At 39.9% G+C, this 25,022-nt stretch overlaps 3 protein-coding genes across 3 annotated transcripts; 2 read left to right on the top strand and 1 right to left on the bottom strand.

Moving 5' to 3' along the window:
• Positions 1-1,370: 1,370 nt before the first annotated feature.
• rnf180a (ring finger protein 180a) lies at positions 1,371-11,095 on the bottom strand. Its single transcript, XM_067612697.1, has 4 exons — positions 8,883-11,095; positions 4,873-5,110; positions 3,743-3,868; positions 1,371-2,808 (listed from the first exon to the last, which is right to left on the bottom strand). The coding sequence occupies exons 1-4, from the start codon at positions 9,942-9,944 to the stop codon at positions 2,603-2,605; spliced, it is 1,632 nt and encodes a 543-aa protein (XP_067468798.1). The 5' UTR covers positions 9,945-11,095; the 3' UTR covers positions 1,371-2,602.
• Positions 11,096-13,521: 2,426 nt separating this feature from the next.
• Positions 13,522-14,734, top strand: LOC137172307 (uncharacterized). The gene is made up of 2 exons (XM_067576662.1): positions 13,522-14,144; positions 14,392-14,734. The coding sequence occupies exons 1-2, from the start codon at positions 13,575-13,577 to the stop codon at positions 14,515-14,517; spliced, it is 696 nt and encodes a 231-aa protein (XP_067432763.1). The 5' UTR covers positions 13,522-13,574; the 3' UTR covers positions 14,518-14,734.
• A 2,886-nt stretch (positions 14,735-17,620) lies between these two features.
• htr1aa (5-hydroxytryptamine (serotonin) receptor 1A a) lies at positions 17,621-19,556 on the top strand. The gene has a single exon (XM_067576646.1). The coding sequence runs from the start codon at positions 17,920-17,922 to the stop codon at positions 19,198-19,200; it is 1,281 nt and encodes a 426-aa protein (XP_067432747.1). The 5' UTR covers positions 17,621-17,919; the 3' UTR covers positions 19,201-19,556.
• Positions 19,557-25,022: the final 5,466 nt, after the last annotated feature.

Genomic DNA, 25,022 nt, shown 5'->3' with positions numbered 1-25,022 from the left:
TTTTTTGCCTCCTTCCTGGGGTCAATCTCACTTACAAAAAACTTTTTTACCTAATACATGATAGGTGGACAGACACACATACATAAACCCAAAAGTGTTAAGTACATTTAAAGTAAGCTGCTTTCTTTCAGACACCCAAAATAGAGCGTTGTGGCATCAAAGAGAGAAAATGCATATATACAAACATACATTATTTTTTAATAACTGTACCAATTTTAACCAGGCAACTATATACTCTTTCAACAACTCTAACATTTTCCAAAGTTTTCTAAATGTGCCTGATTCCATTGCAGCTTTCAGTGATGACTATTTGTTCTTCCCTGCTTTTCACAACCACAAAGAGGAAAGTGTGTGGTAGATATTCTGAATAAATTAGGAGTCCATTTCACTGTATGGTGAGTGCTCTTTGTAAAGTTGCATTACTATTTAATTGTTCGTGCAAAGAAAGACTTTCAAAATCCATCTGTGTAAGTGTTTTAGATGTACACCCACAGACACACACAGCTACGGTCACACACATCAACACATGCAGTGCAGAGCAGCACAGGAAAGTGTAGTTTTATGTTTGTTCAATGTAACAGATTCTGCTGTAATGATGAACCAGATGCCCACTGGTTTCTTAAAGACAAGCCAGTTAATCCACCTTAAATGGCTTTCACTCCAACATGTGCATACTATTTTAAAGACTTTAAATATGATTAAATAAAGACCTAATCTATTTTAAATGCTGCTCTCTTCCTGAGTCATCTGAAAGTCCTTCTCCTTAACCTCTCCAAACACCTCCACAGGGGGCTTGCACTGCTCATCAAACTCTGACATTGGAGAGAGTCCAGCTCTTATCTAGGAGTAACCAGAGCCTGTGTTTTCCACAGAATGAGCCCAAATATATTCATGTGGGACTGCTGTACTTCCTGCACTAGTTCTAGCTACTTCCCAACAGAGGTGACACTCTATATCCCAAGAGCTAGTTTTTGTAGCCAGAGCCCCCCCCCAAGACTGCTCCTGCTGCATGACTGGCATCACACCATACCCCTGCAGCTAACAGTACATGGCTCAATACACACCCAGCAACACAGTTTATACCATAGCAAATGTTTATGATTAATTTACAAATAATTTGCCAACATATGCCTCAAAATAAATAACATGAGCATTAATGATGTATCAACAAAGAATTTATTATTATTCTAGTGTATGTAGATAGACAGGCTTTAGATAGATATTTTATGAACAAATATGTGATATATCAAATTAATAAATGTATTCGCCACTTACAAATGTATGAAGATGATTTGTTAAATATGAGTTCATCGTCAACTAATGGTGTATAAATTACTGATCATTACTGTAAAGTTTTACTATATACTAAGAACCCACAACAAACCTCACACTGATGCAAACAGAGAGTTTGGTGAAATATGTCAGGAATACTTTTGGTTTTATTTTCTGTGACACATGTTTTCATTACCAAAAGGGGACTTAAAATTGCTTGAAGTTTAAAAATGTATTTGAAAGCATGTATGTGCTTCTGTGTAAACTTTATTTGCCATGAAAAACAACGACTTTGCACATCCAAACTAAAAAAATAAAACATTAATTCCATTCAGAGATTGCTTTAAAAGAAACAAAATACAAAATTTCTCCTCATTAAAAAACACAGTAAAACAATCTGGCAAGACATACTGCATAGTAAGATTCACACAATGCACCAATTTGTGAATTTTTGGTAGTAATTTTCATGACAGTAAATGGGAACACAGAGATTCACAACACTATAAACCACAGTCACAATCCATACCAAACAGCAAATGTGTCATTTCATTAATTTGTCTAATGATGCATTAACGAAATATCCAACCAAAACATATTCACTCATGTTATTCCTTAGATTTTTTTTTTTTTTTGATTTTTTTTTTAGTTTTTGTGGTCTAGTTCCGTGAATGGGATTGATGATTGAGCAAAAACTATTACAAATGTGACAGTATCTTCATGGAAATATGCAATATAGTACCTGTGGTTGTATTGTAATTTACTGGATCTAAATTTGACATTTCTCACTATAATTATAAAATTACTGTTGAAATAATAGCAAACTTAAATTTTCATTCAGCTTGTTATTCTATAAAATTTCTAGTAATGAATATGTCATGATACTACTTTAATCACTAGTACAGTCGACTATACTGTTGATCAAAACTGTAAGCATTAATTGTCTGTAAGTGGATTCTGTTCTGAAAGTAAACCCCGACCTGTTATATTAACTCCCCCCATACAGGAACAGGACATGTTGTGCAACCCACATTACATGTGCATCATGTGGAGACAGAGAACAGAGAACATTGGATTCCCAAACATCCCCCTACACCATTTCCCCATTTCAATCATTTATTAATGAGAGACAACAAGCTGGCACTCTGTTGTTTTCCCTCCACCAAGCCATCCCCACCTGCTTGAAATTCACTCATAGTCTTCTCATTAAACCCTACAGCTCAGTTTCCCCCGTTCCTACACGTATGCCTGCCCTCTGCTTCATCTTTAATTCTTTACTTTACCCCCATCTCTTCAACCTTTCCTCTCTCTACATTACGCCATCAATGGGCAATCAAAAGGAAGGGAAAAAGAGGTAACAGAGGAAGCAGAATATAAAGAAACCAATGACCCAGTTGACTGAGTAGATGTAGATGATGACCATGTCCATGTCAAAGCGCCACCCTCGAGAGTCATCCTCAAAGTCCATAGCATCCAAACGGTAGCCTCCGCCATGGGGGAACTGACGTCTAGCGATGGGACTGGACTGCCTCTGGAAGCCTGAGTGGATGAGAAATGGTGCATCTTATCTGGGGCCAGTTTCACAAAGACATTTTAGACTGGTCTGTAGTGTTAGGCCAGTCTTAATTTTGCTCATAGATTAGTCTAATGCAAGTTAGATCATTTTACAAAAATAAAGATTGACTAATTTTAAGCCAAAAAAATTAGACACCTTACTCCCAGGCTAACTCAAGCCTAACACCCATGCTACCATTGTAACATGGTTCATCAGTGACACCTGCTGACCATTAGCATCCAGCAATAAAAAAGAGGAAAACATCGCTTATAATTTGCAGCTTGCTAACATAGTTATGGAGAGAGCAATGAGAAGGGAAAGAGTTTTAAGAGACCGCAGTAACCCACTGGATATATACAGCGGTGAGGACATCGTCAGTCATTTCTGTTTGCCCAAGGGAACTATTCCGTACCTGATTGAAGAATTAGTAGAAGTACAGAGCACATTTAGAAGCCACAGCATCCAAGCTCTCTCCTATGGTGGTTGCCATTTCACCCAAAATCTATCTTTTGACTATCAAACACACACCCCCTGTGGGATTGAAGGTTGTCTTTAAAATGCCTCTAATATGTGGACTGGTCCTTGAGGTCTAACAAACATGTTCAATGCATTTCCTTCCTCATAAATATTTTTAATTTGTGTAACGTTTACATGAATTTACACTTAAATTTGAAGCCTTGAGGGACTTGAAGGATACATCAGTAGCAGACATGTTTTTCTTTTCTTTTCTTTTTCTTTCAAAACTAAACTAAAGAATCAAAAGCAGTTAAGTTGCAAATATGGCCAAATGCAGTCTTCATGTACAGCTTTTAAAGTTACAAAATTAGTGTTTTACTCTCAGCCGTTAGTATTTTGCCATATCAGATTAATAGATCCTGAACTGAGAGAATTTCCATGTATGGGGTATTAAACACTTACCTCCAAAGATTCGGAAAAGTTTTCTACAGCTTGGGAGAGGCCACTTTGCACAACTTGCTTTCTGGAAGTTCTGTTTCCGGGACAGGTATTCCTTTGGGAAGAATGTCCTTGCTGTTTGGTTTAGCTCTGTGTGAAAGACAAAAAGACAAACTGGATATTATTACCATATGAAGTGAATGTCTTATTTACACCTCAACCTCTTGATATCCTGACTAGATTATGTTCGATTTATTCAATATATTCAGAAAAAAATCACCAGACACGGCTTCACCAGACTCCTCATTTTCTCATTCTGCTGTTTCCGTGTGACCTTGACTTTGCTAATCAACACAAGAATCTACAGTAATCTGCAATCCTTGTCACCTAATCACTAACAAGAGCTCTTAGCGTGTCTGCAGTCCTCATAACCACAGCCACTCTGCCTTTTTATGGCCACAGCAGTGTCTCTGCTGCTCACTTTTCTCCTACACGCATCTAGAAGTAGGCCAATGTGAATCACAGAACTTCATTACTTATTCATAGATTTGTCCAAATCAGACACTGTCCTATGTAATCAGTGTGCAGCGATCACAAGGCTACATAAAATATACCAGTATACATCATATAGGGTCAAAAACACATCATTACATCATGCTCATTGTATAACATGAAAGCATTATACAAGGTAATGGTTGCTTTTTACGCTGGTACTGCCCACGCTAAAAACATCTATCCTCAATGCACTCTCCATCAAAAAGGAGTGAAATCTCCTTATTTCCATCAAAAAGCACTAAATAAAAGTGTTGCGATTGTGTTTGATTTTGTCTTTGCGGCCTGGGTGACTCATCTGGTCAGAGCTGAACTAAAGGTCTATTTTGCTCCCTATGGGACATCTGCAGCTGGGCCCTCTGAACAATCTGCAGCTTAGATGTCATCTGTGTACAGCTGACATAAGAATAAACATATTGCTGCAAACATACATGTGATTGTTACTTTTATATGCATTTGTAAGTCAGGGAAACTACATCCATTACTTGTATATTTTAAACTATATATCAATCTCTTATCATTCAATCTAGATACTTAGTAGAGGTTTAAGTAAAAGGTGATTCAAACTATGTGTATTGTATAGTAAGTGCCCATTAGCTCACCCTTCTGGAAGAAGACATGTGTGATAACTGTTCTGCAGAGGGGGCAGGGAGTGTTAGTGGGGCTGTTCTTCGCCAGTGTCCTCAGACAGGGTTCACAGAAGATGTGATTGCAGGGGTGACACATGTAAGGGCTGAAGTACACATCCAAACACACAGCGCAGATGTAACCTTCTCTGTCCCCGGCGCTCACATCCTCATCATCCTCGCTGCTGCTGCTCGATGGGTTGCCTGTTGAACTCTGTGTGAGGAGGAAAGGCAGGGGGAGAAGAGTTATATTTAAACAATCAAGGATCAAATGGCTCGTCGAAGGCTGATATATACTGTATATCAGCATCCATACACATGTGAACACACATCTTTTGCTGTGTAACTGCAGACCCTCTGCTCATATGGATAAATATTTATGTGTGTATAAATGCAAACATGCACATAATGTGTTGATTTGTGTGTGTGTGTGTGTGTGTGTGTGTGTGTTTGGATGAGATTTACATTGGATTAGTGTCAAAATAGACAATTTCTGATAGCATTTCAAATGAAAAAGAGCAAACACTTATAATTTTATAAGTAAATAAAATTTCTTTCTTTCTCCTCTCCTATCTCTAAAATCTAAAATCACACATTTCTGCAGGGTCATACATGGAAAGAGCTTCTCAGACAGATGGAGTATCTTGGTCTGCATCAAGTGAAGGAATAAAGAAGAGCAAACCAGAGATTTGACCCTCCGCAGATGAGGTTTTGAACATGAATTATCACTACAAGATGTCATCGCACCAGTTGGGAATAAATATATGTGAAAATGTCTTCTTTTTGCATCCTCTTGAGATTTGTTTAATATACTCTCCTCTTTAATACACAATGAGTGTAAACGTATTTGACATCCACCTGCACAGCATTATAATATGTGTGAGGACATGAGAGTGTCAGGTTTTAGTTCAGCAGAGCAAAATGTCTACCTCTTACATTTTCTCACATCTTACTGTAAAGTATAAACATTATTAGAGAGAGCAATTTGACCCAGACACTGGCTCTAATTCAAACTCCATTCACTTCACAGGCAACAGAGAAAGTGTTTAGTATCTCTTCCGGTAGAATATTGTTGTTCTTGGGCAATCTATTGAAGTTTTTCACACAGTATGACAGTAAGGCACAGTATGACTCATACTTTCACAATTCTGTAAGATTTTGCTTACGCTGCACATGGCCAGTCCTCTGTTATTTTCAGTCTAGCTTGAATCCTTTCATTTCATACAGCACAATACTTCTGCCACCTCTGCTGTTCAAATTCCCCTCATTTCCTCAGCAGTCAACTTGCCCTCCCTCCCAAGTGCTTCTGCACCGAAATTCACACCCAGTTTCCCATTTCCAACTATAACTCATATGAGAGGATGTACCAAAACTCATTTTGAGAACAGTATCTGGGGCCCCTCAAGTCCCCCACCTCCTCCTCAGACCTGTGTTGAAAGACCCCCAGGGATTGATGCCTGAAGCTCCAGTCTTGAAAAATCCTAGGGGTGCTTCCAGAGTAATTACCACTTTCTCACCCAGGGGGAGCTCCAGGGACTTCCCTGTAGTACCGGCCCTGCTTCCCATGGTGTGTCATTAACAGAGTGGAGAGAACACAGAACACGCAGCTCCAACATAATCGTGGGCACAGAGGCTCTTCCCTGGCAACATGCAGTGTAACATGGCAGCTTTGTCTTGGTTACGTTGGTAAATGTGTACACAACTAAAGTTTAAACTAATAAATGAATGCTTTTAGTTGACATTCTTGTCAACTTCACCACCTTAAATACCTTAAGATATCTTGATTCCACGAATAGAGCGACTCCAACACTAAACTGAAAAAAATGTGGTTTGTCACTTCAAACTACATGCTGCAACTAAAATCACACTTCAGCTACTGCACGGCAGCAATTAAAGTAGCTAGATAAAAAATAACTGAACAATTCAACAGTGCCTCTCAGGATGTAACCACTTCCCGTAGGAAACTGGATGACAATAACACCTGCTTTGACCTTTGGGATACTGTATGTGAAAGGTACGGTATGACATTGTGCATAAGAATTACACAAGCCTCTAGCAAAGGGGCTAAAACTATCATGGTTGCAGTAAAATCTGGGGCAATTCAGGAGTGGGAATAAATAAATAAATCATCACTTCGAAAAAAATTGTGAAATTCATATCCAGAATCTAAACCAGGTTTTGTGAGTTCAAATCCTAAAAACACTGAAAACATTTTGAGACGGTGAATAAGAAAAACTGTTGTTGGTACATAGTCTCCTTAAGTCCCAAGTGCTGCAATGGAGTTGCTCAACGGCTAATAGCATGTGAGAATGAGTGTAACTGTGCAAATGTACAAGTTGGATAGAGCCAAGAAAAGAGCATGCAAACTCAATAAGCCTTAATTATGATAAATACAAGCAATTTCCTCTGAATAAATAATACTTTGTGGGAATCATTAGACATTTTGGAAATACACTTATTTGCTTTTTTTTCCCGAGAGTTAGATAAGAAAATCGATACCACTCTCATGTGTGTGCATTATCTATGGAGCTGGAGCCAGAAGGCAATTAGCTTAGCTTAGTTTAAAGACTGGAGGCAGGGGGGAAACAAGTAGCCTGGCACTCTCCATAGTTCAAGTATATACCCGCACCATTAAAGCTCATTAATAAACCCATTTGTTTAATTCATAGGCAAAAAGAATGAAAAGTTGTGGTTGGGCCAAGGGCAATGTTCCTGGAGTCTTGCTATCACCATGAGGCTGCCAGGCACTGAGCCGCTGCTCACCAAGAAATTATTACAGCAAGTAACTCCCTGTAAAACCATAACATGTCACATTTACATATCTGTTTGTTTGCTGATTAAACAAACAAGATACAACATGTTAATTATCAAGCTTTAGAGGTGTTGATAGGCATATTTTTGAACTTTGGATGAAGCCAAACTTGCTGTTTTCCCCCGCTTCCAGTCTTTATGCTAAACTAAACTAATCACCTACTGGCCCCAGTGGAAGTAGCCTATCTGAAAACCTTTCATGTATTTTTCTCATGCTAGCAAATGTAATTTACTTGCTTCCACAGAAATCATCAAAAAATAATGGACATAAGTATATCTGCTTGGGCCAGATACTAGGTATCTGCATCTTGGTTTACCATGTACAGTACATGCCAACTTCAATTGGAGGGAGACAGGAATATGCTAACTAAAAAATATATAATCAGCGGGAGGGCACAGAATTAGGAAAGGGAATATTCTCTGTTTCAAAGCAACTGATTCTATTCAGCTTTCTCTAAATCAGCCGTCAGAATAATTTCAGTCCACCAACGTGACAGGAGATCTGCAGCAGCCAATCAAAATGGAATCTGCTCTTTTGTCTGGCTGGTTTTGAAGGGCTCTTCGCCCAAGCCTCATCATGCAACTAATTCAGATGTAACCCCACTTTAAACTGCACAGACAATGGCTATTGAGATGAGCTGGGTGCTGATAGGGCTGTCGAGAGTCAGAATCTAGATGAAATGAACACACACAGACACACATACACAAATACACATGTAGCCACACACAGTCATATAAATGTGGACAAATATTTAATTCTGATTTTTGTAACTATTGTATTATACCGCATACACACACAAGCCTTTACTTCCTTTTTTGCATTAGCCATCTTAAAATGTAAATGGACCTTTAAGTGGATCAGTTATGTTATTTAAGGCTGAAACTGTCTGAAATGCCAGACTATCTCAGGCCATCACTTGAGAAACTTTAGAGTTTGCTGTGTCCACTTATTCTCTAACAGTCAGGGAATTATTAAATAGAAGACCTGTGGTAGTAGTCACATTTTTACTTAATCAATGTGAAGTATCATGCTCAAAGCAAACTGATAAATACTGCACATGAAGAAGTCAGATATGATAAAAAATTCAGGAGATAATCACTCCCACTTCTCTCTGTTTCAATGATTCACTACAATTGATTGTCATATTGACAGCTCAGGTAATTGTGTCATTCACCTGTCTGCTCTCCTGCAGTTGACTTTGTCTCCATCTCTCCTTCCTCCTCTGCCTCCTCCTCAGACACCTAATCCTGTTCTTCTCTCTTTTACTCATCCTCCTCTCCCCAAAAGGAACAGACGGCAGCAGCACAGCTGGGGTCAAGGTTTGATTTGCCACTTCCATCACGCCACTGCCCCCTTCCTCGCCGTCCTCCACTTCCTCGTCTTCCTCATCCTCCTCTGCCTCATCCTCTTCTTCTTCTCCTAGGTCCAAGCTGGTAAGAGAAGGGATGTGTGTCTGAGTCTGATGGATTTGTGATGGCCGTGTGACCCCCGCACCTGTCCTCACTTCTACCCAGAATGGATCTGGATCTCTGGATGAGCTAGGTGCGGAATGATGTAGGTCCCCTGCAGCTGTCCTGGATGAAAGTCTCTGAGGTGATAGAGGTGTGTATCTGGTTTGGATGGCAGGCTGGGGGAGAGAAGGAGATACAGTTCTCACAGCTGGTCGAGGGGGCTGGGGATTTAAATTGGCAGCACTGATCCGGGAGCAGACAGTGCTATGAGGTCTAGGACACAAATGTCCTCTCTGCAAGTTGTTTGATCCCCCTGCAGTTTCCACTGTACTATTTAAATGGTTATCAGAATTACTGCTAGACAAACTGTCCATACTGCCTCCTCCCTCTCTGTCCCGGGCTCCATCTCCATGTGTCTCAGTTCTCTCAGTCTTTCTGGGTCTATGTTTTCCTCTCTCCCTGCCGTTCTCCCTGCCTCCTACATGTTCAACTCTCTGTCTTTCTTCATCTCTGTCTTGGTTTCCCTCTGTCCATCTTCTTCTGTTGTCCTCACTGCAGGTCTTTCTGTGTGCTTTCCTCCCAGGTAGGGCAGGTCTCACCAGCTGCTCCACACTGATCGTCCTTCCTTCTCCCACTGGATTTGCATTCCTCCGCCGAGGCTTCCCTATCCTCAAGTGTAGGGTGTCAGTCTCACGGTTACTGTCCTCTTCACCGGCATCGTCAGTTCCATTTTCCCCAACTCTGCTCGAGCCATATACACCAGTGGCTCCCACACGGGAGCTCATGACAGCGCTTTTAAGCCCCTCAGTGACCACTGGAGCACATCTGATGTAATTTCAACCAGCTAGCCTGGTCTTTCCCCTATCATCCTTCCCTCAGTCTTCTCTCTGCCTCCCACTCCTTCTTGATGTATAGGTTTACGCTATTTTTCCAAGAGTTAGAGGGACTGTTCCAGTGTAGAGGAGGTGAGCAGTGCAGTCCTCTGGTCTGGCCTATCCTGCCCCTGTTAGCCCCCTGGGACATTCCACACTGTTGACAAAGACAAAGTCCCCCTGGTGAGCCCCATTACAATAGGTGCACTGTTCATGGCCTCACTATTGTTCTGTGTGTAGAAAACACATTGCTATGCAACCACTGAACACACAAAAATAAGGTGAAAAAACCAGAGCCACCTTTTTTTCTCACATCTACTACCATGGTGTCAGCTTTTTTCACTCTCGGGTTGATAGGCAGAGCACAGAGTGAGTGGTTATGTGTGTGCATGTAGCTGTCACAAAAAATATAGTTCCTCTTAAATTTCCTTTATGAAATGCCTGATTTTCAGTTTCTGCTGGTGCATCGTTGTCAAAGTCTTCCAGTGTACTTGTACTTCAGAAACTCCCAGACCCAAAGAAAATGTCAGGATAACCTGTTTAATGGTGCTTTGCTCAGACAGGTTGATTCATTGTTCCTAAATAGAGCATATATGGAGGAAGAGCAAGAGATTCTCAGTAATTCTCAGTATACTTTAGGTTAGGTTTAGAGTTAAGTTAACATGAGATTTGCTCAATCCTGTGATTTATGTGGGGGGTTGAAATGTTTAAAGACATTATAACCACTGAGTATTTTTTACATTTTACAGTATAATTTTGTTGGTCTTGATAAAATGTTAATTTTCATCCTTATTTGCGTCGACACAATTTACACAATCCTACAAAATGTTCAAATTTATTATTATTCAAACGTATTATTATATTGTTATTAAAGGAATATTGAAGGCAAATGGTGTACTTCAATGGACGTTACTGAGAGGTCAAATATGTGAAACATGGAGTGTCTCAAGGAAGTTGTCTTAGGCCGCTCCTGTTCACAATTTTCACTAATGATCTTCCTCTAGTATTAAAAAGAGGGACGTGCTTCATCGTTTGCCGATGATTCCACAATATATTTGGCAGAAGCAACAATCAGTGATTTAAATAGAACAAACAAATAAACAAACCTAAAGCCTAAAGTCCATGCCTTTGGCTCTATGGGGCCCTAGCGCCAAGCTTTAGAATATACTAGAAGTTCAGGCTCCAAATCACTTCTAAAAACTCATCTGGCTTTGAAATTATATTTTTTTCATGTTTCATGTATTTTGGTACTGTTTGTACATTGTTGAATAATAATAATGATGTTGAATAATAATATTTTTTAAAATTATACATATTCTATGCTACTTTTTTCTCTTAGACAGTATAACAAATGTTTCACTCTCACTTGTTTGAACTCAAATCAAATTTATTAAAGGCTATACATTACAAAATACATTTTCTGATTATTGAATTATTATTATTATTATTATTATTATTATTATTATTATTATTATTATTATTATTATTATTATTATTACATGTTCTTGGGAGGGGGTGGCACTGCATCTGTGGCTTATTGCTTTCAATTGATAATAAGTTTTTGCATGTCCTGCAAAATTCATAGTTTCTCTGTGACATTGACAAACCAGTGGTCTCTCTCTGCTCTATATCTCTTGGTACACACACACACACACACACACACACACACACACACACACACACACACACACACACACACACACACATACACACACACACACACACACGCACACACACACACACATTACTGTGCATAACTATTCCTACATTCTATTAGAGCATTCTATGACCTCACAGTGTAAGTGTTCTATCCTTCACAGTGACACAGAAGACATTCACAGTTCAGTTCATTTCAGACCTATTCTCCACAGTGAACACCAGTGAGTTATTTATCTGCACGAAACTACAAACAGTTAACTGAAAGAGCAAAACACACCACTCAAAGTGAGGAAAACTGCAAGAAAGAAAAGTCATTAAGAGGAGGAGGAAAGAAAGACAAAGACAAAAAGTACACTCAGTTCTACTGAAGATTTCTGAAGACAGACTGGTAAGTAAGTTAGTAAACGTTTAGATATTCATTTGCACGATTTGAAAATGTAAAATAAGGTGATGAAGAGGTTTTTAACTGAGAAAATTCTGTGAAGCAGCAGCAGAGAGTGAATTTTCTCAGTGGGAGCTGGAGGACAGGGAGTTTCTGTTCATCCTGCTTTACAAAGAGACAAGATGAAAAATGTTCAGCCATAATACCTGAACAAACTACATCACAGATAAATTAATCCAAAAGAACAACAGTAAAGCTACATATTTAATTGCATAATTACCTAAAAAATCTTCAAATCAGTATCAATAAAAATGCTTTTTGGTGATAAGTTTTTTATGCCCAGCTTCATAATGTTGTGCCAATGCTGGTGCCTCGATGAAAGCATTAATATTACACAATTATGTACATACAGTCCAGACAGTAAGTGTTTGGATAGTTGCCCATTTTTGTTCTACAAGCCCTGTGCTTCAGCACATTCAATTTGAAATAAAGTAATGGATACTACATTAAAGTGCCAAGTCTCAGCTTTAATTTGAGTAAGTTTACATCAATATAGAAAGAGCTGACAATTATCATACAGTATGCATTCTTTGCAGTACTATAGAACATATTACAATAGACAACAATGCACTGTAAAATGTAACTTAGTAGTTTCAGCATAAAATTTAAGACTAAAAGGCTGCCTCATTTTTTTTTAGGTTAAGTCAACAATTACAAAAGTTACCAAAAAAAAAAAAAAAAAACACCAAAAGTTATCTTGACTAAAAATTGCATGTTGTATAAACCCATCTTAGTTTAGTGGATTTAGATCTGTTAATTTATTGGACTGCTTAGATAGTTGAAATTGTATCTAAATGAAATCAGAGTAAATTTGGTTTTCATTTACATTTTCATAATTTGAAGAGATTTTTCATTGTAGTTGGCATTGTTTTTATTGTTATGAAGAAATTTAAAATTATACCTCTTTTGAAGGAAAGGGTTTGAATACATCTTCCACCACTGCTTGTAGTTCAAAGTTTGTGTTTCTCCACTAGATTCCTGATTCAAATATAAAGGACAAAGAAGCAGAGAACATGGATGTTGAAAATCTTGATGATCTGATGAATTGTGACGACATTTGGGAGGACGAAGAGTTCACCCTCCCTCGTCCCCTGTCAGCCATCAGTGAGGAGAGTGCAACATCAAACGCCTCCTCATGGTGTTCACTCAGTGGGGAGAGCATATCAACATATACCACTTGGGGTTCCCGCACTGACTCTGAAATCTCAGAAGTGATCACACCATCTTATGAAGATGAGGAAGATGAGACTGAGATAGAGTCAAGCTCCAGACTGTCCATCAGGTCAGAAGAGAGCACAAGGCCTGTCTCCAGCGCTGTCTCAAGTCGCCAGGCCAGAGACTCTCATTATGAGGTTCTGAGGGCTTTGCCTTCAGGACTGCTGACTGCTGACAGCTGCCAGGTGTCAGACGACAAAACAGCCAAGAAGGCTTTGGAGGGAGCCATGGTAACCATGAAATCTTTCATCACAGGACGAGGCACTACAGTGAAGAGAAGGATTCAGACACAGAATGGTTTCCATTCTCACAATAAAGAGGAGGCACTGGCAAGACAATTTAACCACAAGATGAAGAGGTCACTATGGCGGAAGAAGAGGATTCACCCAGCTCCAGAGGAACATTTGGTTAAGGCAGGCATGTCAGGCAGCACTGACTTGACATCTAGAGGCATAGGAGGATGGTTGTCCGCTCCGCTAGAGTTGGTGGACTATGTGGAGGACGAGGACGTGGCACCAGAAGACATTGTTTCATCTCTGTCTTCTACTAGCTTTATTAAACCAGATCATCAGGTGGTTGAAATTACGACTGATGAGTCCACAGATGAGACGAGAACTTCTTCTCAGTCCAGTGACTTTGGCGATGAAGATGAGGAAGAGGAAACCTTTAGCCAGATCTCTGTGGACCAGTCTCAGCCTGCGTCCAAGTGTCTGAGCAACAACCAAGATTATGTGGCGGAGACCAAGGCTAGTAAGAGCAAAGGGCTCTTCAGCCTCTTCCGCAGCATCTTCTCAAAGGTGAGGATGCATTTACATGAAAGTTCTAATGAGTGACACTTTAAAAGTACACCAGAATAGACCAGATCCAACCAGATAACATTTTACACTTCTTCATGAGTTTTGAAGCCATGAAACCTCTTCTGGACCAAACAGCAAGCCTATACTGGAAAAAAATTACCTGATTGTCATCTTTTTGTTGAACTGTAGGCATTTATTTGTACTTCTGTACTGACCTGGTTTGTTCTTTTTATTTCTTCCCCAAAAGAAGAAGAAGATAAAGAACGAGGAGCAGAACAAGAAGGCTTCTACTGAGAAACAAACTAAACAGCGTCCTGTGTTGATGCGGCTGTTGCACTCCAGTTCAACAAGCAGCCATTGCCTTACAGATTAAAGACCAGAATCAGGATCAGCTGGCCTGATCAACCTCCTCCCTCCCCTTCTATTTTACTTTTACTTTACTCTTTCTGTCTACTTCTCCATTTTTTCTCTCCCCTTTCCCCCCCTCTCACCCTCCTTCTCTCCCCTTCTATTTTACTTTTACTTTACTCTTTCTGTCTACTTCTCCATTTTTTCTCTCCCCTTTCCCCCCCTTTCACCCTCCTTCTCTCCTCTTCTATTTTACTTTTACTTAACTCTTTCTGTCTACTTCTCCCTTTTTTCTCTCCCCTTTCCCCCCTTTCACCCTCCTTCTCTCCCCTTCTATTTTACTTTTACTTAAATCTTTCTGTCTACTTCTCCATTTTTTCTCTCCCCTTTCCCCCCCTTTCACCCTCCTTCTCTCCCCTTCTATTTTACTTTTACTTAAATCTTTCTGTCTACTTCTCCATTTTTTCTCTCCCCTTTCCCCCCCTTTCACCCCCCTTCTCTCCCCTTCTATTTTACTTTTACTTTACTCTTTCTACTTCTCCCTTTTTTCTCTCCCCTTTCCCCCCCTTTCACCCTCCTTCTCTCCCCCACCCCCCACCCCCTTCCCCTCTTTCCCTCCCCCCTTCCCCTCTCCTTATTTTTCTCCCCCACCCCCAACCCCTCCCTTACTTTCTCTCCCCCACCCCCTATCCCCTCCCCCTTTCTCTCTCCCCCATCCCCTATCCTCTCCCTCTCTTTCTCTCCCCCTGACCATTCAGGGTATTACAGTTGCTGGCACTGTAACCTACTGCAATATTATTTTACTTGGATATTAACTGTGTTGTGTTTTTTTTGTGTGTGTTTCATCTGCTTTTCTAAATGAGTACTTGAATATTGATGGTTCTAATAGTTTGTTTGACACTTACATGATAAGGATGAAAAGGAACATGACTTTGTATGTTTTTAAAAAAACAGTCTGAAGTTCCTAGATTCCTATAATACAAATGGAGTGCATCATGCAGACAGAAGAAGTGGTACAGTAAAGGAGTAAGCCATTTACTTGTATTTTATTAGTTTAATCAGTGAATCCACTTTGAATGATAAAGCACACTCATAGCATCAGAACGATACAACTCTGAACAGATGCTTAAAAAATGTTACTATTCCCTAAAGTATTTCATTACATAAACACCATCAAAACCACAAATACACAGGGCTGGGCAGATCTTAAAATCTCTCTGATAAAAGGCCCACAACACTCAGAACAATAAAAAACAGCAAGCTTGACTAATTAAAAATGACTTCCTAGTTTGCCTTCTAGTAAGATGAACAGAAAATGTAGAAATGTTGTGAAACTGTACATTGTCATATCCTGACAAGTTGAAGTGCATCAATTCTGATTCCTCTAGTGCGTTGCACCCAAAAGTGTTAAGTCCTGCTAGCATCCCCTACAGTGTTCATTACAGCCATAATATGAAACTCAAGCTCCACTTTCTGCTTGATTTGTAAACTGTTATACAGCCAAAAGCTTCAGAACAAGCCAGCCGGTAAATTAATCTTGTTTTGAGACTCTTTTGTCAACTGCTGTTTCCAAATCTGATTTAGCTATTCTTAGAGCCTTAGTGGAGCTAGTTAAGCTTGTCCTGAGGGTGCCACTAGCAGAAAGGTCATGGGGTCATTAAAATCTAAAGGGTTCATCTTCTGGTGAGCAGGAATATTCACAGTGCAGAAATTTGCTTGTCTGGGCCAAACAGTTGAACAGACTGACTGGCATGATAGAGAGCTAGTGAGTTCTCTAGTAGTAGTAGCATGATAGTACCTGAGTCCTACTTTGCCCGTTGTGACCGATCAAAGACCACAGAAGAAGACATGCTGGTAGCCTGGATATGTCAAACAGGGAGAGAGTCTGAAAAACACACTGGAAAACAAGACAGCGTTGTGTTCGATTGCAGGACGGGATGTTAACCTGTCCAACCATCACCACCACTATGTGGCCTTAGTCCTGCTGATTTTCTACATAGTCGCTGTTGCTGTCTGAGTTTTCTGAAAGAAGACAGTTTATTTACCTATACAGTATGATTAAAATCAGGATAATCAGGCCATAATTAAACGTGTCAGAGAAAAAGGTAAGTGGAAATTATTGTGAACACTTCTCATTTACAAACAACTTGAAAACAAAAATATAACTCCATACCTTATTTTCTCTTTATTTTTGAGATATGATTTTGTTTTGTTTTCCTTTCCCATCACACATTTCAGTATAAAGTTTGCCATTTAAACTTTTACGTTTAGCATTTACATTTCAGCTTTTCTATCTCCCTTTTCAGGAGTTCAAATTTCACTTCCTTGTCCATTCGTCCATTTTACAATCTTTAGCATATTCTTCCTCTCCATATCAAATTTTCCTTTTGAGTTTCCTGTCTTAAAAAATATTTATTTATGACCTAATTATCCGCAGTACTAAAATATAATGATCGTTTTTTTTCTATTATCCTCCATACTCTCCCAACTCAACCGGAGCCTCGTATTTTATTGTGCCTCAAACTCAAAGTACTGATTGAACAGTCCATCATTTGGTTCAGCACCGGCTGTGGACAGCAGATGGCAGCAGCTCTCCTCTATGAACTGTCTCAGCGCTGTCCCTGGTCCTGAAACTACCTTTCGCCTTCAATGCTCTGGATATTTTACCTTTCTCTCTATCCCGGCTCAAAATGTAAAGTTTCGCCTTTCAGCACTCAGTCTGTACTTGTTTTACAGTTTATCTTCAATAAAGTTGACATCAATAAATAACAGTTTCAGATTAAGCCGGTTTAAACGAAAAGTGCTGTTGAAGTGATGGAAGATTAAAATACTTGTTCGGTTATTATGTCCACCTTCAGTAGCCCGCCGACAGATTTTCTTGCTATCTTAATATTTTTGTAATTAATCAATTTATCAGTCTTGATTAACACCTACCCTCTGGCGCCTAAAGTAAAAAAAAGTATCCACAAAAGGCCATACTTTGGGAGTCTAAAAAGTAAAATAAAAGAGGGAGAAAGGGAGAGGAGAGCTCGCACCCTCATCGGCTATCTGCAGTGAAAAACGGAGCAACAAGGAGAGTATGGGCATAAAACTCCAGGGCGACCTCCTCGCAGTCTGACGTACCCAAAGCTGCTGGTATAAATGAATTCACGGCGTCACCAAGCTCAGATGATTCGCAGTACCAGTGAGCGCACCCGACTGTCAACACTCACGGGCTAAAACACATACAACCCCCTCACACACACATACACACACACACACAAACACGTCTGCGTCATGCGTCCTGAGAGCAACGGCACGAACCCGGTAACTCCAATGGACCCCGGTAAAACGCACAGCAGCAGCAGTCTGAACGGCTGACTGTGTCCTGCTTATCTGTCCAGCTGAGTGTCCCCCACTGTTGGGAAAGTTGTGGTGTGGTCGAATTATGGATTTTATAGCAACAAACAGCAACGACAGCAACGCGACCAGCGGTTACCCTGCCGGTGTGGACGTGGTTGCCGACTGGGACGGGGGTGAGAATGGCACGGGGAGTGGGTCTCTGCCAGATCTGCTGCTGAGTTACCAGATCATCACCTCTCTGTTCCTGGGGGCCCTCATCCTCTGCTCCATATTTGGCAACGCGTGCGTCGTGGCAGCCATCGCCCTGGAGAGATCTCTCCAGAATGTGGCTAACTATCTGATCGGATCCCTGGCCGTGACAGACCTCATGGTGTCGGTGCTGGTTCTGCCAATGGCGGCCCTCTACCAGGTTTTGAACAAGTGGACACTGGGGCAGGAAATCTGTGATTTATTCATCTCTCTGGATGTACTGTGTTGCACATCATCCATCCTGCATCTGTGCGCAATTGCCTTGGACAGGTACTGGGCCATAACAGACCCCATTGACTATGTAAATAAACGGACGCCAAGGCGAGCTGCAATCTTGATTAGCGTGACTTGGCTAATTGGTTTCTCCATCTCTATTCCGCCTATGTTAGGCTGGAGAAGCGCCGAAGACAGAGCGAACCCCGACGCCTGCATCATCAGCCAGGACCCGGGCTACACCATCTACTCCACATTTGGGGCTTTCTACATCCCTCTTATCCTCATGTTGGTCCTGTACGGGCGAATATTCAAGGCTGCACGGTTTCGGATTCGGAAGACGGTCAAGAAAACAGAGACAGCAAAAGTATCAGACAAGTGTTTGACTGTGTCTCCGGCGATCTTCCACAAGAAAACAAATGGGGAGGCTGGAGGCAAAGGCTGGAAGCGCAGCGACGAGTCCAAACCCAGCTCTCCGTGCGTAAACGGCGCGGTGAAGCATGGAGAGGAGGGCGAGTCGCTGGAGATCATAGAAGTTATCAGCAACTCAAAGACCCACCTGCCACTGCCCAACACCCCACAGTCATCGCATGGCCACGAAAACATGAATGAAAAGAACTCGGGAGCGAAGAGAAAGATCGCGCTGGCCAGGGAACGCAAAACGGTTAAAACACTGGGGATCATCATGGGAACTTTCATCTTCTGCTGGCTCCCCTTTTTCATCGTCGCACTAGTGCTGCCTTTCTGTGCAGAGAGCTGCTACATGCCCGACTGGCTGGGCGCAGTCATAAACTGGCTGGGTTACTCCAACTCTCTCCTCAACCCCATCATATATGCCTACTTCAACAAAGACTTCCAAAGTGCTTTCAAGAAGATTATAAAATGCAAATTTCACAGACCGTAACCACACACATTTGTGTTAATCTACATTTGGAGTAATTAAACGGACAGCAGGAAATGTTCACTGACTGTATGGAACAGCAAAAAATAATACACAGACTTTAATTCAGGGACAGTCTCTTTGCGGTTTATGTTTTAGGACCGTGTAAAAAAATGTGGGGCCACTGGCCTCTGATGAAATGAGACAAGACAGGAACTCTAAATGTACAAGCTCATGTTTATTTAGTGTTGTAGCTCCAGTATATTGCCTATATGAGACGGCAGTCATCGTTGTATTGCCATGCAAGACGTGTCATGTGCTGATTCCATGCATTTTATCATGAGACACGTGGGGTTTCCGTCCGTTACGTCATGAGCTTTGTAGCACTGAAACAATAAAAGCAATCAAAGTTTGTCATTGAGAAATATGAGTCCATTTTTATTTAGAAAATCAAAAGTAATCAGCCAAGAACAGATCAGGACCTATTATGAAACATCAGTGTTTCATTTGGGACCTGACTCATCATACATCTTCATATACACATCATAAAACATAAATGATTTACTGTGTTGTTGAGCAAACAAAGCAAAAAGCAACTTATCAGTTTATTGCTTTGATGATGATGATGATGATGATGATGATGATGATGATGATGACATGGGGTGACCAGGTCATGGTGTGTTTGAGGTCTTATAGCAAATGGGTATCGAACAAAGTCCATTCTCTATTCATCTCAGATAGAAAGTGAGAGGAGATGGGAATTTTTCCTCTACAGTTGAGGCTAGTATTACATTTCTGATATGTTATCAAGGTTTTATATCTGACTCTCCCCATATCTTACTCTCTCCCCTCTACCCCATCTCTCTATTTCCGACTTCTAGATTGCCCCTTGTGTGTATGTGTGTGTGTGTTTGTGTGTGTGTGTGTGAGTGAGTGAAAAGAAACAACAACAACTGAGAGAGCTTGAGAGAAAAAGCAAGGGAGAATATCAGACATTTTTAGGAGACTATTATACAGCACTATATTCCATTCAGACCCACTGTGGATTATAATCTCACTCAGTGTTTGACTAGACAGCTTGTTACATCATTAACATACTGATAACAACCCATAAGGCAGTAAGTTGCCCATAGAAATAGACCGCAGAGCACAATGTTCATTAACGCAAAAACCTCCTCACCGTGTAACTATTCTCATCTATCAGACAAATCCCAGAAACAAATCCACTTACAGAAGATAAAAAGATAAGGTTGTCAGAGATTAAAAGAGGAAGGAGGAATAAACAGCTTTCAGGAAGAAGCCCCAATGAGACCTACATGCTTCACAAGATGGGCGGCTATTTGGCTTGTTGTCATGGCAACATATCAAGCCCAAGACATCATGGGTCAATCAGAGTGGTGGGCAGGCTGGCTGAGTGAGGATAGACTGGAATGCCACACAGCATTATCATTTTAAGATGACACCTAGTGCATACAAACATATCTTTGTGAAGAGGGCCTAACACACAGGAGGGTGCACTGATGTTGAAGAAAACACAAAGAATAACTTTTGATGAACTTTCATTTTTGAAAAATCAACCCATACGGCTGAGCTTTTGCCTTTGCAGCATCCTGACTAAATAGAAAAATAAGTAACTCAATTTGGCATTTATAAGCAGTATATAAACAATATGTTAAATGAATGGTTCATAACACATCTAATGTGGTTGTTAAGAAGATATAAGGGCATTTAAAAGTGTTTTATTAATTTAGTTTTTATCAATAATTAACTCCTCATGTGAAGCATCTGCATCTGGTTTATTAATAGTTAATGAATGATCGATAACACAGCTACCACACACACACACATATATACATATGTAGATAGATAGATAGATAGATAGATATGTGTGTGTGTGTGTGTGTGTGTGTGGGTGTGTGTGCGCGCGTGCGTGTATATTTCGTGACTGCAACCTGATGGGTTCTCATAGTTTTATATAATACAAGTTAATTGAATTTGAAGAAATGACTTTTCCCTCCCCCAAGAATACTCAGAGGTAATATCATTGTTTGAAATTAAATGAACATTTAGTGTCTATGATACAGAGGGGAAAAAGCATTTAAGACTCTATTAACACTTGAGGTGAGATGTTAAATTGTAATGGGCGTTTTTGAGTATTTCCTAACAAAACAATTAATCCTGAAAGTAATCACTAGATTAACCAAGGATGAAAATAAATGTTAGCTGCAATCCTAATCTGCATTTACAGTAGTGACATGACAAAGTAAATAATTTACTTGCTTATTAAAAACACAACCAGCACTAATTTTAGATACAAAAACCTAACCTAAATTTGTGATGTCCAACAGAATGTTAAAGCTTTGAAAGAACAAAAAAAACCACAACAAGTCATAAAAAGTTTGAATTTGTGCCTGGAGAAAATTGAGCTGAAAGGAACATAAAAATTATAAACATACATTTTTAAAAAAGTCATAAAAATCTTGTGTGTCTCCATGCCGCAGGTTTCCTTTTTCCATCTGATCACTTTTGCTCTGTGGTGCATTAGTGGGACGTCAATGCACTCCAAATGCTTTTGGGAGAAGTAATCTCATACCTGTAACCTATGGGTCAAATTATGGGTTTATGGCAGGCTGAGAGAGCCGCATAGGGAATGTGGTGTGAGTAGGGTACAGTATATTTTTCAATTTTGAGTCACTCTGTGTGTAAGACCATTACCGTAAAATCATATTTTGAGCTTGATATATGGGATTACAAAGGAGCTCACTGGCTTTGAAATGTGCTGTAATATCACAGGTTTGGTTTGTGGATCTGTATTTATCCCACTCACTATGGGATTCTTAAATGTAATGAAGGTTGGTGGGTGCAGTACTGACGCAGGAGCATCCCCTTCAAAGGAGGAGGAGAAGAGGAGAGGAGAGGAGAAGAGAGGAAGATTGTATAAAACAGTACCACTAACAGGGGGATTACAGGGTTTATTACATGTGTTCCACTGCCCTATGGCCTAAAACAGAAGGAAAATGGTATCAGATTCTGCCTTTAATTGGTAGGTTGGTCCTGTGATGTATAGAGAATTTAATATGCATACAGTAGGTTAAAAAACTGTCAAGTGCAAATGCAGAGCTCTCATTTTAACAAATCTTTCAGCACTCAATGGAAACACGTGGCATCAACCTACTGCTCTAACGTTCGGTACTGACATATTTAAAGATGATGCATAGAAAAGAAACAGTCAATATGAAATGCTTGCCACATTAAATTGTATTGAATAAACTGGCATTATGTCTTTCATTCATATGAGTCAGTTCTTTTAAAGATCCCACAGAAGCTGCATTACACACAAGTGACAAAAGAAGAAAATCTACTCGTGTGATTTACTTCTTTTTAGATTTACAGAACACAGAGACAAAATACAACAACATGGAAACACAGGCATCCATTTACAACACTGCTGTTCTGTTTTAATAGAGTCTGATGAAGTGAAGGTGAATGCATTTGTGAGTTTCATGACAAGCTAAGACACTTGAATTTGAAGGCATTATAGTTCCCCCACTTCTTGAGATAGCACTCCACCCATATTGAGTAATCTGTAAGAGAGATTTTCCAAAGCTGCTAATTAGTTTTGACATTTGACAGTCAAATGCTTTAAACAAATCAAAGGATGTAATAGATTTTAGGTGATCAGATAAGCTGTTGATCAAACAACTCTGAAATAACACTGATCACTTAAGAAATTCAAGTTACCTGAAGGCAAAGAGTGTCAGTTAGTATGTACTGTACAAGATTTTGTTAAAAACTGATGACAATTTCACCATTCTGATCCAAAACTGGGAAAAAGACCTCACTCTTGTTCTCGTGGGAGAACTCTCTTCAGGTGAACCGCCCCTCAGCAATGAACAGCCAACTTGGATCACCTTAACAATTGCCAAGAAAACCACTCTACTCAACTCGAAAAATAGACACAACCTCTCAGCATCCCAGGGGCTTCACCTACTATTTGAGCACATCACAATAGAAAGACTCAAAGCAATTCCTAAAAAAACAAGTTGACCGGTTTAATTGTCATTGAGCCCCATTCACATTGATGGTTTGGTAGCCGGTTCTGAAACGGATCATATGATCTGCAAACAAACCAGCACCCTCCCAAGGGTCAGGGTGCGCCCCTAAGCAGACCAGCTAAATGTGCAGTGTGTGACCAACAGGCCAAACCTGCCTGAGCTCTACCTGAGCCCTAACAGCCCCTCCGATTCCAATGATGGTGCCCAAGACTGCTACAGTGCTGATTCATTTTTTTTGTTTTGTTTTGTTTTTTTTAATCTCTTCTCTTTTATTTATTTACTTTTTTTTTTACTTTACTTTTTACTACATGTGCTGTAAACAACTGACCATAGCAGCAGTAACTGGTTGGCATTATTATAATATTTTTTGTTATTAGTATGGTGATTTTTGTACTATTATTATTATCTGTTTTGTTTTTATTTGTTTGTTTTTATTTTAGAGTTTTGTTGGGTATTGTCTAGTTCTTGTCATATTTTCTCACTTTATGTCTCTACCTCTGTTCTGTCTTTATTCATTCTGCACCAATTAGATAAATACAGTAGGTACTGTACACTGAAAAGGATTATGTAATAATATGGATAATAAGGGTATTTAAATATACACATTTCTAAATTAGCATAATTGATTCAAAGGGACTGTCATTTGAGTCCAACAGACTGAATCAGGCCTGTCATAGTGGTGAGTTTCAAAGGTAAATTTTAAAATAAACCTTCAAATTTAGGCTGTATTCAAAGGGAAGATAACTGCTTGAGATAACAGCATGGACTAAAACAAGAAATGTTGCATATTTTCTTTACACTGGTGATGAACATTTTTAGAGCGGTACAGACCATTTATTTATTTATTTATTTTAAATAACAACCCATGGTCTAAAAATGAACATTCTGAGCAGGTAAATAAGTGTAAATATTTCAACTATTTTAAGGGAAGCAGAAGAAACTGTAAAGGTGGCAGTTGAGTGTTCGAGACTGTAGCTGGTACCAAACATTTTGCCATCTTTTTTAATCATTTAGTTGGCTCAATCCAGGTTTTATCAGAATCAGAGCGTTAATTCATATAAGTCTTATACAATAAAGAAAGTGAAAAAGATGTTAAACAATCCTAGTTGGTAGTGATGATGTGTTTGAGTCTATGGCAACTGAGCAGCAAAGTGGTAAGTGTGTGTGTGTGTGTGACTGTGTGGTTCAGAGGGCAATTTATAGAGTTAGAAGCATATTAAGTTGAAGAAGTTAGTAAGAGGGTGAGCAGAGACCAACATGGAAGTAAAGAGTAAAGACATAAAATATGTAATAAAACAAGAGGAGCGGAAGCAGGAGACGGGGGGAAAAAAAGGTTGAAAAGACGACGGAAAGGGGAGAGAGGCAAAGACAAAGAGAAATAGATATGACTGAGCACTCAGCGCAACACATGTTTCTACTTCGCCCCCCTCTTACTTCAGGGTCTTTCTGATCTGTCAGAGTTCTTTTTTTAAGGATCTCACAGCCCACAGCCCATCACACGCCACAGGCTCTCTCTCTCTCTCTCTCTCTCCATCCAAGCCTGAGAGAGAAGCAGGGTGGGAAGAGCAGCAGAAAACTCCTTCTGACGTGGAGAAATGGGTGGTTTGGGTGTTTTCAGATATGGTTATTTTTTATTAGAAAGGTTACTTAGAAACAGACATGTCATTTCTGATTCACAGTACTGTCAAAACATTGATGGATATTAGAGAGTATTTGTACATCTTGCCTGATTTCCTCTCTCTCTCTCCCTCACACACACACACACACAAACATATCACTGTGATGGCGGGC

The sequence above is a fragment of the Thunnus thynnus genome, chromosome 2 (assembly GCF_963924715.1).
Source record: "Thunnus thynnus chromosome 2, fThuThy2.1, whole genome shotgun sequence".
Lineage (NCBI taxonomy): Eukaryota > Metazoa > Chordata > Actinopteri > Scombriformes > Scombridae > Thunnus > Thunnus thynnus.
Note: the sequence above shows the minus strand (reverse complement) of the source record. Positions and strands in the feature narration are given on the sequence as shown.